Genomic DNA, 16,120 nt, shown 5'->3' with positions numbered 1-16,120 from the left:
TTTTTTATTTTTCCTTAAAACTCGTGGACTTCTGTGGCAATGCCTCTGAATCACCTGTGGTACAAGAGACTGGAAAGTGGGAGGTGGTGCACGTGCCCCAAAGTTGTTTGTTTGTTCTGACATTAAAGCTGGACTGATGGATTTTTGATGTCTGATTTCATTCTCTGTAGCTGCTTTGGCATTCTCAGTTCCCCTCGCAGTGGAGCAGTCACAGCCATCACATTGCAGAGGGCTCACGTAAAACAGGAAAAGAGGGAAGGTGTTTGGAATATCAGATGACAGTGGTGGTTTCTGATGCATAGAGAAAGAATTGGGGATTGAAAGAGGCATATGAGCCAGGTGTTCTCACATAAATGACCATAAGGGAAGGAGACAATAATACTGACATTTGGTAATGATGTTAGGTTGTGGTCAGCAGTCTTCTGCTGAGGTGGAGACTGCAGTTCATCCTTCTCAGACATATGGCATCTGGCTGTCTCTCCAGCTGCCACAAAATCATGTTTGCAGGGCTGTCCTTTTAAATATGAGAACCAGAGAAAGTGCATTTTGAAAAATGGTGTCTTAAATGCTTCGTATTCTGCAATGCAAAGTGTATTCTGTAAGGAATACCAAAAAGTCATTTCCAGGGTGAGGATTGCAGATGCTAAACAAATGTTTATAACCTGAAAACACTCTCCAGGCAGTGTAGCAGACAAAGAACAGTTTCTGCACTGACTTCAGTAAGACAGGTTTTCCCCCTTGTTTTTCTAGATTTTATGAATGTTTGAAAGCAAAGGCAGTTTACTCGCTTAGCAGGAATACTAGAGAAGGTACAGCTGTCATCTCATTATTCTTGCTTTGTATATATGCTTACAGAGATGGCTCCAAATTAAAGCTCCACCTTGAAAGCGTGCCATGATTTGTGGATGTTCAGACCCAGGTGTTAAACAGTAACTTGCTGCCAGTTCCCAGCAGTGTTATTCTACACCCAACCACATCATCTGTTTATTTCCCTTTGGTTTAGTGCCTGGTACTTCAGGAGCCATAGGGTCTGCTAGCTGTTTTCATCTGGGTAGTATTCTTAGTATTCCAACTGCTCATCCATCGCAGTAAACATATTTATCAAAAAGCCAGAAGAGTCTCATGCTGAAATGGATGATAAATAGCCAATTAGAGACAAAACTAAAAGGCAAAACCATCAGAAAAGGGGTGGGGAAAAGGCAGAGATAAAAGAGCAAGAACAGTCTGTTGAAAAGACTGGACATAGAACAAAGCACATGTTAACAAACCTTCATTTTTTGAGCAGCCTTTGGTGGTGCATTTGAAAATGATGTAAAATCAAGACCTGGAGGTTTCCTGTCACACTGATTTAGTACTACACTGTTGACTTCAAAGATTACCTAACATTGTTTTGATGCTCTGTTGTGATGCTGCTGCTGGTAGTTCACCAGACAATATGAATCATACACATTGTGAGACAGAGTCTGTAACATTTGGGGTCAAACTGACTGTTCCCCAAATTTTTGTACCTTCTATAGCCATGTCTTCTGTAAGGTCCCAGTTCTACAGAGCAGGAAGCTGCCTTCAAAATCAAGTAGAGTAGGTGGCTCATTATTTAGCTGATGCACTTGTAGTCTTTCAGATTACCTTCCTCCATATGTCCTTCTGAAGCCAAGGCCAGCTTTAAACAGACACTACGCCCTCCCAGTAGGACACAAAATGTAGGTAGTTCTGTAACAGGTGTAGAATTATGAACTGTAGAATAACAGGTTGGAATGATCTAGATAGTCTAGATCTAAAATGCTTGTTGAAATCCATGATGTGGGCTGGGAGATCCATAGGGTAACAGTGTGAGTGAGATCTCATTCAGGAAAAATCTTTGGAGGTTATTTTTCTATCTGCACTGGGAGAGTCACCGCTCACACTGACGAGTGCTGTGTGAAATAGGGCAACACAGCTCCCCTGTTCATTTGGAGGTGTTTGTCTCCACCAGACGCAGCTACACACTCCCCCTAAGCACAGCTCCATGCACAACTGTCTAGGGCTTGCAGAACAGGATGTTGTTTTCCATGGCATTATTGTTTGGTCAAGGAAAACTTATGAGACTGCCCCTGTGAGTCCTGCCTGTTGGTACAGAGGGACCTCAGTGAGGTTTGTTTCCTGGTTAAGATCAGAATTTTCTTTGGCTCTAGGAAATCATGAGGGCTGAACTACTGCATGCTGTCGAAATGTTCTTCCCCTGGTGGTCTAGCAGTGGATTGAGAATTCCTTTGAAACATGAATATTTATTGTTTAATAATGCAGGCTTCTGGGACCATTATCCACACAGTTTGAAGGAAGGATCTTTGGAAGCTGCAGTACATGTATCCATGATGTAGCACTCTGTGAATCAGACCTCATGTTAGAGCAGTGTTGTTTTAAATTGAAGAGTTAAAAATAAATTATCTCTAAAAGAAAGTGCCTATGATTAGAGGCTGAAGATGGTGCTTTTCTCTTTAGGTCTGGCAGAGAAATGGGTCAGAGATATATTATTTTAATGAGAAGGAGGTTTGGTGAGAAAAATTGAATCATTAAACTTGCTATGGCAACCGAAAGAAGTAAATCTGTTTCATTGCAACTACTGTAAGTTTTTCTTTCAGGAACGGTCTGTGCCACAGCAGTCACTGAGAATTGAGTTTCTGGTTTCTCAGTCTGAGACAGGATCCATGTCTGGAGCTGTCTGAGAGCACAGCATGATTTCCTCTGTGGGATAAATTAACCATGGCTTTGTGCTTGCACACAGTGAGATCCCTCACTATCATCTATGCCTATGTTGAGCTAAGAATAGAAAAAAGCAACATCAGCAGTGCTGTGGGAAAACTACATCGCTCCAGATGACTGCTGATAAGCTCTTTTCTTGTTTGGGATTAACAATAAAATAGTAGTAAATAATGGTCATTTCTCATCCACATCTTAACCTACACATCTGCTTAGCAGCTAGGAGAAAGTTAGGCTGAAGTCTGTCAGAGGTGGATTTTTCTGGATACACCTGAGAAGCCATCAGTAAGTAGTTTAATTGCCTTGCAGGGAAAAAAAAGACAACCCACAAGGAGTAGGGAGTTTGCTTTGTTAGTTGGTTACTAAAAAGATTTGAATTCCCCTCTTACCCCCTCCATTCTGCTTTATCACATTCATGTGGTTCAGAATAAAGAGCTCTTATTTGCATTGTTACTAAGGTTTGTATCCTGTGAAATCATGTTAGGATTTCTCTCAGACTTCATAGAGAGGTTCTTCACTCTGTCTCCAAAGAGGCGAGTGGGACAAATCCCACATGTGATGTATTCATTTAGCTCTATAGGCCACATGTTGCATACAACTGTCCCACCAATGCTGGTCTGTTAAAAGCCAAAACAAATCTGAGATCCCAACTCAGAATCAGGCCCAACTGGGGAGCCAAACAATGACTTGCATTCTTTGTAGTTAGTCTTGACAGCGGGCTATTTGGTTAAAGCATATGTTTGCATTTCCTAATTTATTGGCATGCTTTTAATTTGGATTACTAATTCTTCAGAGAAAGAGAAAAGAAAAAGAAAACATGGCACCCCTGTGGCTATTTCATATGTTTGCTCCATGGGGATCAAGTCCTTGCTCTGAAAGATAGTTCTGTCCTGTCCAAAGCAGGATGGGAAGGAGAGACTCTCACCGTGATTGAGCCAGTTAGTTGCTTCATTGTGCCTGATGGCTTTGGAATATTAAGCAATATGCCCAAGACTAAAGGGCAAACAAGCTCTTTTGTTCATCTCTCAAGTGGAGGTTGGAAACTCTGTCCTCTTGCCTATAGTTCAGGACAGTTTTGATCATCTAGCCGGCATACTGGCTGCAGAGAGGCCAGCTTCCATGTCCTTCACAGTCATTATTTTAAAATTTACAGAAATATGATTAATTGAAATAGAGAAAATAACCTTTTTTCCTTAAGTAACAAGTGAGTAATAGAGTGAGTTGCAGTACCAATTCATTTGTGGTAAGCTGTCTCATGGGCACTGTGTGAATATAAAAGATTGTGTAGATGTGATGTAGAAGAGATTTTGGCAGCAGCAGAAGACATGTCTGTAGTATGTGGTAGCATAGCCACCATAGTGGCACGGGTACTTGCACAGGATATGAATAAATAGGGATAGTACGTACAAGACCGAGTAAGAGCCTAAATTTGTTTTCTAACATACGGGTACCTGGGAAGCAAGGCCATTCCTGGGATAATGTACGTGTCCATTTCCTTGTCTCACCTTTGCAATATAGCTACTGCCTCTTGGCCAAGTGAGAGAGGATGACAAAGGGCTGACCTGGTAGCTCTGGAGAGCTCTCACTTTCTGGCTGTACAACTGGTCGAGGCTTTTCTCCTCTTCTTCAGTTCAGTCCCCACTATCATCAGGGGATGATTGTGTGGACCAAATCCGGCAGAGTGTCCAGTACGGTAAGTGCAGTGATACTGTCATTTTTGTGATGCATGAGACTTCATCTGTCTTACTGAGTGCTGCTTGGCATCTGCAGTGAAAGGCTAATGGACAAATTCCATGCTGTTTCTTCTGCTGGGAGTGGTAGTAGCCATGGTTTTCTGCCAGGACTGACTCTGCACTTGGACTTTATGACGTGTTTAAAAAAAAAGTTAACTGCTTCTGGGGGAATCACTACTGATATCTGTTCCATCAGAACACATATTTAGGCACAGCTCCTCTCAGCGTTGAAGGTGGGTGTGAAGCCAGCGGTGTCTAGGACTGCTTGTGCTGGATAAGTGATGACACAGCCTAGGTAAATTTCACTGACATAGTTAGCTAGTATGGCGGGGAGTACTTCAGCATAAAAACAAATGAGACCTCATAATACGAACAAATGAGAGCCTGGTGACCAAGACCTGGCTGGGAATATTGTCTTCAACTATTTGCTGGAAGCCATGCTGAAATTCAAGACCTTATCTCCCAAAGCTCAGTAAAGTATATTTGCCATCAGTCTCCCCACCCTTCAGCACATTACAGCATCTGTCTTACTCTTCCCCTGGAGTGTTTCTCCATTACTTTTTATAGTGCCAGACAGAGAGACTCAAACTGTTTGACTTCTTAGCACAGCAGTCTCACCACTTAGTATTGCTACAGCTTGCAGTGAAACTCTGTGGTGCCTATAAAATACATGTGATAGCAAATGACTCCAGAAAAAATATCAAGAAAATGTCATTGCACCGAGAAGAGGGGCTAAGAGGTCCTCTGTCAAAAGGGGAAGACAAAGGTAAACACAAACCTCACTGCTCCATGGTTCTCAAATCATGGGAACGACATTACCCACTTAGTCACAAAATCTAGACAGTCAGTTCCTTACTCAGCCTTCCTGGGAAGTCAATAAAAAAAGGAAGATCTTCAGTAGCCTGGAAGGACTTGTTCAACTATAAAAATCCCTAACTTTTCTCCTCTATTGTCTGCATAATTTCCCTTGAGTACTTCTATCATGCACTCATGGAATTTTGAATATAAATTCAGGAAGGGAAGGAATATTCTCTCTCTTCAAGAGAAAAGTTCAACATTTCTGTGTTGTTGTGACCTTACTGGTAAAAGTTAGTCGTGGTGGACTGATGCAGGTGACATTTTGGCACAGCACAAGCAACACCCATTTCAATACCTAGCCTGAATCCTCCAACATTGCAAAAATCCCTTTGCTGTAAATTTTTGGACAAGCAATCAACAGTGTCTTTTATACAAGGATACAAAAATAATTGGAATGGCTGAGGAAAAAACATGTCAGTAAACAATGCTCCTAATCAGACAACACATTCTGAAAATGTGACTCATTATCACAGGCAAATCTAGTTTATGTCATCCTACGGGTGACTTGATTGCCTGTAACTGGGATAAAAAAATAAGATTGTTTAAATGCAGCTTCAGGGAGTGCTACATATTTTATCTCAGTTTCATCTGGTTTCCCATGATATCAAAGCTATGTTTAGTGGATAGAGATTTACAACCAGAAAATGATACGTATAGCTGAAGAATGTGAAGGGATGATGTGCCTTATAGAATTAGTTATCATTGCTGGGGAAGTAGAGCTGGTTTACAGCTTGCTTCTTCCCTCTGCATCTGGGACTGATCTGTGTCTTTGTGTTGTATATAGGAAATGTTCTCCACAATACTCTGAACGTAAAGACTCTGTACCAGGTGCTGTGGTGTAGGAGATTTTGAAAACCTTAACTTATGCATAGACAATAGTTAACATGCACATTTTTACAAGTGTGTTTTCTTTACCCTGTATTTTAAGAAAGAAACATGCCTAGATTGACTCAACTGACAACAAAGGAATAATTATGGATGCATTTCCCTCCTGCTAGCAAAGGCTATGTACACAATATATTATTTTGTTTTATTTTTCTCTTTTAATAATGAATGCTACTCAGCAATAGAAATTACTTTCCTGAGAGCAAGAATTATTCCAATGAATGTCTAGTGACTAGGAAACAGACACAAGGCTATATAGGCATTTTTGTTTCAAGGTCCCTGTGATTGATAGCCAGGCTATAAATGCGTGGTGGTTTTGGCAGATTGAAACAGTTGATGGCATCAGGCATTTGCAAGATGGTTTTATATATGACTGGTTCACTGGACTTGCTAGGTGTTGTCTGAGCTACATGTAACAGAATTTTTTTTTTATGTGCTGCGTTCATTTGCCTAAGGTAGGTTAGTTTTGGCTTATTGTAATTCAAAAGTATTATTTTTATTTAGGAATGGGCTCTAGATTAGGAAGAAAGGCTGGGTTGTGTTGATTTCCCTAGCAGTTTTTGAAGTTGTCTTCTATTACTCTTACCATTCTCAAGGACAGAGCTTAGAACTGACAATTAGATGCATATCTTGAAATATCTTTTCCATGTCACTCAGCTTAAAAGTCAAAAGTAAAGCAATCACTAGATAGGGTATCTGAGAGCATTCATTAGCACCATTCAGGATCAGGGAACTCTTTTTTTTTGAAAAGCTATTTGAGGAACCAAAATAAAACTGCAAGTAGGCTTCTTGCTGACAAGTTGCAGGTGTATACCACATGCCCATATTGGAAAAAAGATGTGGTTATGAAGGTCTTGATGACAGACAAGGGTCTAAAATGCCTTCATCTCCAGGTTTTAGCCAGTCCATCTGTTTTTTATTTGCATTTTCTCCAGCTAGCAGAGTTAATATTATCTAAACCCAGTATAACCATGCACAAGTCTATATAAAATCATTTTTTTTTGCATTGGAAGATCCTTAGGTTAGTAAGGTATCATTTAAATCAGGGACGTCTTACTTTTACGGTAACTGTATAATAAATTTTAAGTCAGTTTTATTTATTTATTTGTGGAAAAATGAGGGAAAGGAGTGATGAGATTGAGGGAAAAGCACTTTAGCTCTGCTTCGCAAGAATAAGTAGAATCGCTTATGCCTTAAGAGTACCAAAAAGATGAGTGTTTGCATTTTTCTGTTATTAGTACTCCTAGCTTACAAGATCTGTCCTTCTTTGATGTTCATCCTCTTGAGGAAATGTTCACTCTTAAGGCTAAAAGACTTCCACATCCTTCAGATTACTCCAAACAGCTGCACCCTGGAAAAATTCTCAAAGCCACATATTCAGAGGGCAGAAGTAATGAGACAACAGCACTTGGGAAATATCCAGCCAGCACTTCTGGTACTGTGAAGTAAATTTTGACAAAGAAAACAACTCATGAAGTAACATGAAAAACGGCTTAGTTTCCCCTCCGACTACTGACATTAGAGAAATTTGTTTGGTTTATTAGAAGACCTCTTGTTTCTTATGTGATTCTCAACAGAATGGTATGAAGATAGATAAATAAGAGTTTCTCCATATAAAGGAACAATTTTCAAAGTGAATTGTCAAAGGCCTCGCAGTTTTTCTTTTCTGAGAGCAATATAAGTCTTGATTTAAAATATGATTACAGAAAAGTAATCATTCTACACTGCAATGATGATGTTGACCTTTTTGTTTGGGGTGAACAATTTATTGAAAAATCATTTTGAAAAGCAGCAGTTTTATTTCTTTGAAATACTGGAGAAAATTAATTGAGGAAGTGTACACATAATTTTCCAGGAAGTGCACAGAATTTATTGTCACCTATTTTATCTCAACAAATTCCTCAAGTATAATTTTGAGGAATGGGGAAAAAAAAATCTGTAATTAATTTAATAGGCAGTAAAATTAGATTCAGAAAGATAGCATAGTTGTAGCTGTGTGGGAGTCAGCAGAAAGCATCCTGGAATGTGGCAGTTATGTGTTATTATGTCTCCTTCAAGCAGCTTGTCTTTTCCTTTTGTAGGAACAAACTTTATCGGAGAATGCAGTGCTTTTGCATCCTTTTTTAAAAAGGCTGTTTTCCTGTGAGTTAATGCTGGCTCTGATGAATATAGAAGAATTGTATACCCATGTATCTGCTTGCAGGGAATTATATGTGCAAGATATTTTGTGCTCTATAATATATTCCATGCTGCATACCATAGGGTGTTGTTTAGCAGGTGGCAAGTTTAAGGAGTATTCTAAGACAGTAAGTGAACTAAAGATTATCAAAGTGAAATGGTGACCAGTGATATTTGTTCACTTCCAAGGAGTCCCACTGGTGTGGGCCAGGGACAAGTGGTGCAGTTGCAAAGACATTTGAATGACTGCAATGCAGATAGTCACTGTGACGACACTAAGCTTATTATCAACCAGTGTGTTTGACAGCTGTCAAAGGAAAAATGTCTCCTTGGAGTTTCAAATGAAATGTTGCCTATTGGAGGGTGTGTTTCAGTATTTTTACGGCTTTCATGACCCTGTTGATTCTTCATTGTGGAGTTTTAAGCTCTTGTCTATGAATCCGATCCCTGAATCCACAAAAATATGAGATCTCTTGTGCCCACATACATTTGAGATAAGGAAAGATTAAATTACGAGTGAGCAGGTTGTATCTCTCTTATTCTTTAAGCAATGGCCAGCAGTTGTGTGAGCTTAAAAATTGCTCTATGGCTGCAGTGGAGCCTCCTTAGGTGCATCTCCTAGCCCCATGAATTGTTACCTCAGGTATCGTTTTATTTTGGAGGTTTTGGTGATAGTTTGTTTTCTTGTTTTTTTGTTTGCTTGTTTTGTTGGGTGTTTTTAATGGGCTGCATCCATTCCTTGTACAAAAGAGTGCCTCACTGTAAACCTTTCTGTTCCCCACTAGGCCTATCCTTGTACTAACGACAAGGAATGCGAGGTTGGGCGGTACTGCCACAGCCCTCACCAAGCCACGTCTGCATGCATGATGTGCCGGAGAAAGAAGAAGCGCTGCCACCGGGATGGGATGTGCTGTCCCGGGAACCGCTGCAACAACGGTATGGCTGCCAGCTCTGGGCTTTTCTGCAGAAAATCAGCCTTTTGACATCATCTGTTTCTGTGTGTGTGCCCAGCAAGTGTTTTTTCCTGGGTGATGGGACTTCTATTTCTAAACCAAGAAAATTTAATCGTCTACTTCATGCCAATCTGCCTAATTTTCTTGAATAGTATTTCTATGTTTAGGGGTCAGGTACTACCAGTCTTTTTTTATATTTTGTGGTGGGAAAACACAAAAATACTGCTGCTGCTGCCTAAAATTACAGCTCTATATTCAATGTGGTTTGATCCACTGGAAGACTGCACAGAAGTCATATTTTAAGGAAGCAAAGGAGACTTCATGAATCCTGAATCTACTCTGGCTGGGGAGGGTTATAACTATACTGTTTGCATTCCCATACTTTCCTCTGGAGGCTGGAGAGACATGTCTGTAAGGAGGTCTCCAGGGGCTCAGACCAGAAAGCCAGAGTGATAGAGAGAGCATCTGACAGTGAGTGAAGCAGAGCTGTTGTGAAGCTAAGTGCCAGGAACCAGAAGTGAACGTGTGATTGGAGCTGAGCGTCACTGAGGTCAAACCCCAGTGCTTTCATCATCCTGACCTGGTCAGTGCATGTCTCTCAGCTGCTTTTCCTCTTATGCAGATCTTTGAGTGACTGTCTTTTCCTTGCAGGTATTTGCATTCCAGTAACTGAAAGCATCCTTACTCCTCACATCCCTGCTCTAGAAGGGCCACGCAACAAGAAGAATGGTCATTATGCAAGCAAGGATTTGGGATGGCACAACCTGGGGAGGCCCCGATCCAAGCTGTCACACATAAAAGGTAAGATCACACTTGGGCTGGACTGCTCTGTTCCTTCATGTCATGAATCATATTATTGCTGTTCAGATACAGTGGTGGAAACCAGAAATAGGCAGTAATTTCACAGGGAGTGAATGTCTATTGTGAGAATTCACAGCATGACTCAGAAAGTGATGTAATGTCAACCGACATTCCTGTGATTGAAACAGCATCTGCTTTCTTCTCTGTATCAGATGTGGTCTGACAATCATGTTATCAGTTGTGCAAGACTGAAGACATCCTCCTCTTGTAATAGCCATGTAATTGAACACTTGTAATTGTGCTTACAATCCTGTAGCAGAATTTCTCCTAAGTCTTGTGTTTACATACTTCAAATAGCCACAGGTGGAAATATCACCTCTCCTTTTTCTGAGTTTCATTTGCATAAGTCTGCACTGAATCTGTACTTTCATGTTTTCCCATGAGATAAAATAATTTGGTTGCTCTTTTTAGGACATGAAGGAGATCCCTGCCTACGGTCATCAGACTGTATTGAGGGACACTGCTGTGCTCGCCATTTCTGGACCAAAATTTGCAAGCCTGTGTTGCATCAGGGGGAGGTGTGCACCAAACAGCGCAAGAAAGGGTCCCATGGACTGGAGATTTTCCAACGATGTGACTGTGCCAAGGGTTTGTCTTGCAAAGTATGGAAAGATGCAACCTCCTCTTCTAAATCAAGACTTCATGTGTGCCAGAAAATCTGAACAAGGATTGGGAAATAGTAAAAGTGACTGTGGCTTTATGTGTTTGATGCATTATGGCATGGTGGAAAAAGGGGACTGCAAATGAAAGTGGAATGGCTAAAGTAACAGTTAGAGTAGGAGTAGAAGTCATGCCAAATGCATTTCTTTTTGAGCTGGTGGTAAACACAAGTGTAGCTGGGGTTCACCTACCGCCCAGTTCTCCTGTAAATAATTCTACAGTTTGTGGGAAATGCTAGTATGCAAGCAAGTAGAGTGGAAATGAATGTCACCTTACCTTGCTGTGTTGTCCCATGATGTTTCAGGGGTTCAGTGTTAGGGCTACAGTGGGTCTCCAGCGTGGTAAGGATTTGCCACAGAAATTGTATACATTGTACTCCTATAGGAAGCAGTACATGCCAGGAAGACTCATCTGTCAACACATTATTGGCCACATTGCAGGTGTAAGAAATGAAATAAAGTTACTGTGAATGTCCACACGCCCTTGTTATTCAGGGCTGACACTTCAGCAAAGAAAGCACTCCTGCAGGACAAGAGTGCTATGTTTTGCAGGCCCTTATGAAGAAGGTGAAAACTGGCTATCTCAAAATTTCAAAATAGCAGCAGTTTATCTAAGAGGAGGCATTTAAAGAGGTTTTGTTTCCTATACATGGGTAAATTGAAATGCTTTATGTAGTTCAATGTCATAGTAAGGCACTTAATCACTTGTATTTGCCTCGTTTACTGCTAATATACATTGGGTAGAACAGATGAAGCAAGTATGTGTGCATGCTGAATCCAGAATTATATACAGGCAGTTCCTCATTAGTCCTAAATATACTCTCCTTGCCTAAGCGTTCTTGCATTATAGACAGTTCCAAAAGAAATAGCAGAGTGTTGAAGTGCTTAATATGAAAAGCTTTGAAGTTGCTTCTCTGTTGCTGTAATAATAGAGGATATAGACATTTGTTGAGGTGTTTCGAGCAAAATGCTACAAGCTCAAATTTTTACATTTTATGGGACTCTGCAGCAGTATAATGGATTTGTTCTCAAGACAGCAAAGAAAAAGGAGTTGGATCTTTTGAGCACCTCGTCTTCTGCAGAAGAGGATGTAAGAAGATGGTATGATCACAAATGACTTGTTAAACATCATGTGATGCCACAGCATACCAGCCTTCAGCACATATTTGGCCTGAAATTGAAGTCCTCTCACTCTGGAGTGTTCTGCCAGCAATGATGGAAATACACAGACTGTGGAAACAGCTGCCAACCCTTCATTGTTTGTGTCCTGGTTAAAAAAAGGACAACCTCTGTTCCCTGACTTGTCTCCTAGGTCTTTTCAAACCTTTAAAATTTTACTTGTTTGCAAATATTCTTTTGTATAAACTTTGGTAAAGAGACTGATATTACTTTAAAGAAGTCTGATTCTATAACTGACCTACTGCTAAGTTGTAATTACCCATTTATAATTACCCATTTTCATGTTCTGTAATACAAGAGACTTTTCTGTTTATTCAGTTCTGAACAACATGGGCAGACCAGTATGTAGTTTAACTCTGAAGACCATGCCACCATTACCTGACACCTTTTTCCACCAATGGGATGCTTTAAAGCTTTAGCTTAGCTACACCACTTGACTCAGCCTTCCTAATTAGAGCACAGACCTCAGCTACATTGCCCTTATGTTTTGCAAAAGTCTGAAGATAGAGTATTTCACACACCTCTTTCCCTACTGGAGTTAGTTTTTATTGACCTAGAGGGACTGCTCAGAGACAGGAGCTTCTGTTTTATAATAGTCTGAGTTCTATCTTGGAGTCCTATCATCACAACTCTGCTTACTCCAGTGTTTTCCAAAGTCACTGGAACAGGAATAAGGCTCAGAAATTTCAAGATACTAAAAAAGTCCAGGAACCAATTTTGCAAGTTTTATTTACACTGACACAGCACATGCTCAGCAGAGGAACTCAAGTGGTCTCATTGTCACTATATAAAAGAAATTGATACCCAGCATGAGGAGGGTGGTTGCAGAAATGGGGTCTCAGCAATTTTTAGCTCTTCTTATCATTGGCCTACCCACCATCTTGCTCTTGCAAAACACAGTTACTTGGGATAATTTATTTACAGGAAATGTTTAATGAGATGTATTTTCTTATAGAGATATTTCTTACACAAAGCTTTGTAGCAAAATATATTTGCAGCCTGTTGACTTTAATGTAGAAAAATGTATAATAAGATTAAATATATTAAATTTCCTTTCACATTTCTCCCCAAATATTTTATCCATATTCTTTTCCTTACCTGCTGCTTAAGAAGAATAGTTTTTTTTTCAGAAAGCCATGCAAATCAATTGAAAAAAAATTGTGTATCTTAGCTATGCAAGTAAATACATCTGATTCTACTTGTGTCTCTTTGTAGGTTGACTTTTGGTAAAAAACATGAAGGTCATCTTAAAATCCCCATACATCATTTCTAAAAGCTGCTTTAATTGACAACTACCTGTATGCTTCTCTTGGGTCAGTTTACACCTAAACACTCAAGAATACATTTTGAAAATAATGCACCTGATTGTGTAATGTAAGATCAGCCAGGTTAAATAGGAAAGGTGTCCAGACACAGTTCCTGGGCAGTGATACATACCAGAGGGACATACCAGATGGATAAGGGTGGTATTCAAATTACATAGCGTTTTGTGAGAGCCTACAGCATGCAAATACACTCCTGCAAAATCTATAACTAGCAATTCTGAAATGGCAAGTTACAGCATTCAGCTCTAATACCATGAAAGAATCCATGTGACACAACTGAGAATACTGTTAATAAAACCAGCCAAGTTTTGATCCCAGGAAAACTCCTGCAGAGCACAATAAATATTGCAAAATTATGGCTGTGGTTATTGAGCAATGGTCTTGATATCCCTGTTACTTGTTTCTGGTAACCCTTTGCTCCAACAGATGTCATTTGGAGGACGGAATGGTCTCCAAGTCACACGAGTGATGGTATAAAATGAAAAGGTTTAGCTACTGTCATTTGCAATATTTGGTTGGTGGGTCTTTGAAAATTCCAACACTTTTAACATCAACATAATAAAGTTGTGAGCATTTTGAGAGCCCAATGACTTCAACAGAGGCTGCCAAAGCCTTCAGAGATTTAATCTGGGAACAAAAACAATAGGCACAGGCAGTTCCTTGCACACCACAAATACTGAGCCACATAGCTGAACCGAGTATCATGCAAGCAGTTTCGTAAGACTGAACTTTGGTTGTTTAGAAGCCAGTCAGTCAATGTTTTGTGGAAATATACATCAGTTTGAGAATAAAAGAACAGCTAAATCTGGGGATAATTGCTCTCACTCACTGTGTCACTCATCACGGGAATTAAGAATGACTTTGGTTCAGTAACATTTCAGAAATCTGCTGTCATGACACAAGTACACAAGATGTTATTGCTGAACAATTCAAGTAATTTTCCTATTAGCCTAGAATAGCCTCAGCAGTGCAACAGCTCTTTGGAAATACTTATTAACTTTCCTAAAACTAATGGATTTTTACTCTATAACAACGTATATTTGATTTACAGTATAAATGTGGGTGTATATCTATTACTGTATTATTTGCTTAGTCTCATGTTGTTTGCAACCTATAGTATTTATGATTTTAAACATTTTTTAATGAAAACAATTAAAATAGATTTATCTGCTTACTTCTATAACACTTTCAGCAACATACATCCAGCACCTGACACCTAAGCCAAAATTCACCAGAATTTAAGCCATCTTTTGCATATTCTGACTTTCCAGCTCATTGTCTAAGCAACAGCAAAAAAGCCCTCACCAAACACCATCTTAGGCAGAGGCTGAGAAGAGACATTCCTAAACTATTCCTTGTCACCAGCCTTCTCTGCTTTCACTTTAGAGCTCTGCATCATCACCCCCACTAGCAAAAGTAAGAGCTATCAAAATTTGTATTTTTCACCCCTTCCAGTTTCCTTTCCTTCTAGGAAAGCCATTTAAGAAAGAGATCCTGAAGGCCAAAACCAGTGGAAACTCACATAAAAGAGGCTCTAAGATCAGGCTTTTAGGAGCTTTGAGATCTATCCTCTAATTTTCAAAGACTTAAGAGAATTATGTAATATTGAGACCACATTTGCAAAAAATAAAGAAACCTTGTTCTTTGGATTGTCAGTCATGTGTTCTGAAAATAGCTGCCCACAGTGGGGGAGAAAAACTCTTCCTCCTCATCCAGGCAGCCTTACCTGTAGTGCCTGACAAAGGGAAAGCAGTTGTTTTGGATTTCTTTTGCTCTGGGCACAGTGCACACAAAGGCATCATTAATTTTGTTTTTAAATCACATTAGTAATAAAGTTATGGTTTCTTACCTTGATCACCAGTCTGAGGTATGGTCTCTCTCCTTTGCTGCATGAGACAGGAGCAAAGAAACAGAGTTAGCTTCTGTGCTCCGTCATTTAAATCCTAGTGTTTCACTGACATAGAGACTTTCAGCTCAAGTGCCTTATCAGCAATACAGTTTTTCAGATGCTCACCACTACCAAAGAGTGTTTACAGTACAACACAGACCCTATATCTATTCTTACCATTTGTTTAGGTTCAACTTTACATGGCTTCTATCAGTTACTGAAAAGCCCCAGATGTCTGCTGCAGCCCCCCCCAACTGCTCTGCCAGCTTTACACAGCCCTGCTGGTGGCAGCAATGCAGGAGGTAAGGAGAAAGCACAGAAAAAGCTGGAGGTAGCAAGGGTGGGAGCCAGCCCAAAGCTTGAAACAGTGGGTACAGGGCACAAGCTGCCTCAAAACGTAGTTAAAAGCTATTTGCAAACACCATGACCATTAATGGTATCCCACACAGTAATTAAGAGCAGGGAAAGGGCAAATGCACTCTGTTCCTGAGCCACGACCCCACAACACTGACCCAAAGAGGGGAGGCATGTTTTAGTGACTCAGGTCCCTCAAAAGCTGAAGTGTTGAGCCTATTTCCCCTGGAAGTAGTATGCCTCTCACCTTGGTCCTCTGTGTATCCAAATCCTGGTTATTCCAGAGGTTTTGGATTCAGGCGTATTCTTTGGATAACACTGCTATAGCTCAGAGCCTGCCTGTGCCTAGGGATCCCACTGAACGTCTGTGCAGAAGGAAACAAGAGGCAAAAGCAGGAGATGGCTGCTCTTTACAGAACTCCAGCTGGTCCTGGAGCTGTTATTTTGACCACCACTGATGGGACTGACCCTGATGGATATATAGCACTGGATAGAGCTCGTTGCAAATTTG

General features: G+C 40.3%; 1 protein-coding gene across 1 annotated transcript in view; it reads left to right on the top strand.

Annotated features, from left to right (window-relative positions):
* DKK2 (dickkopf WNT signaling pathway inhibitor 2) overlaps window positions 1-15,221 on the top strand; it is a 41,103-nt gene extending 25,882 nt beyond the window's left edge. Inside the window, exons 2-4 of the mRNA XM_048305140.1 lie at window positions 9,176-9,326; window positions 9,995-10,144; window positions 10,616-15,221. Of these exons, the coding sequence (XP_048161097.1) occupies window positions 9,176-9,326; window positions 9,995-10,144; window positions 10,616-10,866 (552 nt within the window). The 3' untranslated portion in view covers window positions 10,867-15,221. The remainder of the gene's footprint in view (window positions 1-9,175; window positions 9,327-9,994; window positions 10,145-10,615) is intronic.
* Window positions 15,222-16,120: the final 899 nt, after the last annotated feature.

The sequence above is a fragment of the Corvus hawaiiensis genome, chromosome 5 (assembly GCF_020740725.1).
Source record: "Corvus hawaiiensis isolate bCorHaw1 chromosome 5, bCorHaw1.pri.cur, whole genome shotgun sequence".
Classification (NCBI taxonomy): domain Eukaryota; kingdom Metazoa; phylum Chordata; class Aves; order Passeriformes; family Corvidae; genus Corvus; species Corvus hawaiiensis.
This window is presented reverse-complemented; position numbering and strand designations above follow the sequence as displayed.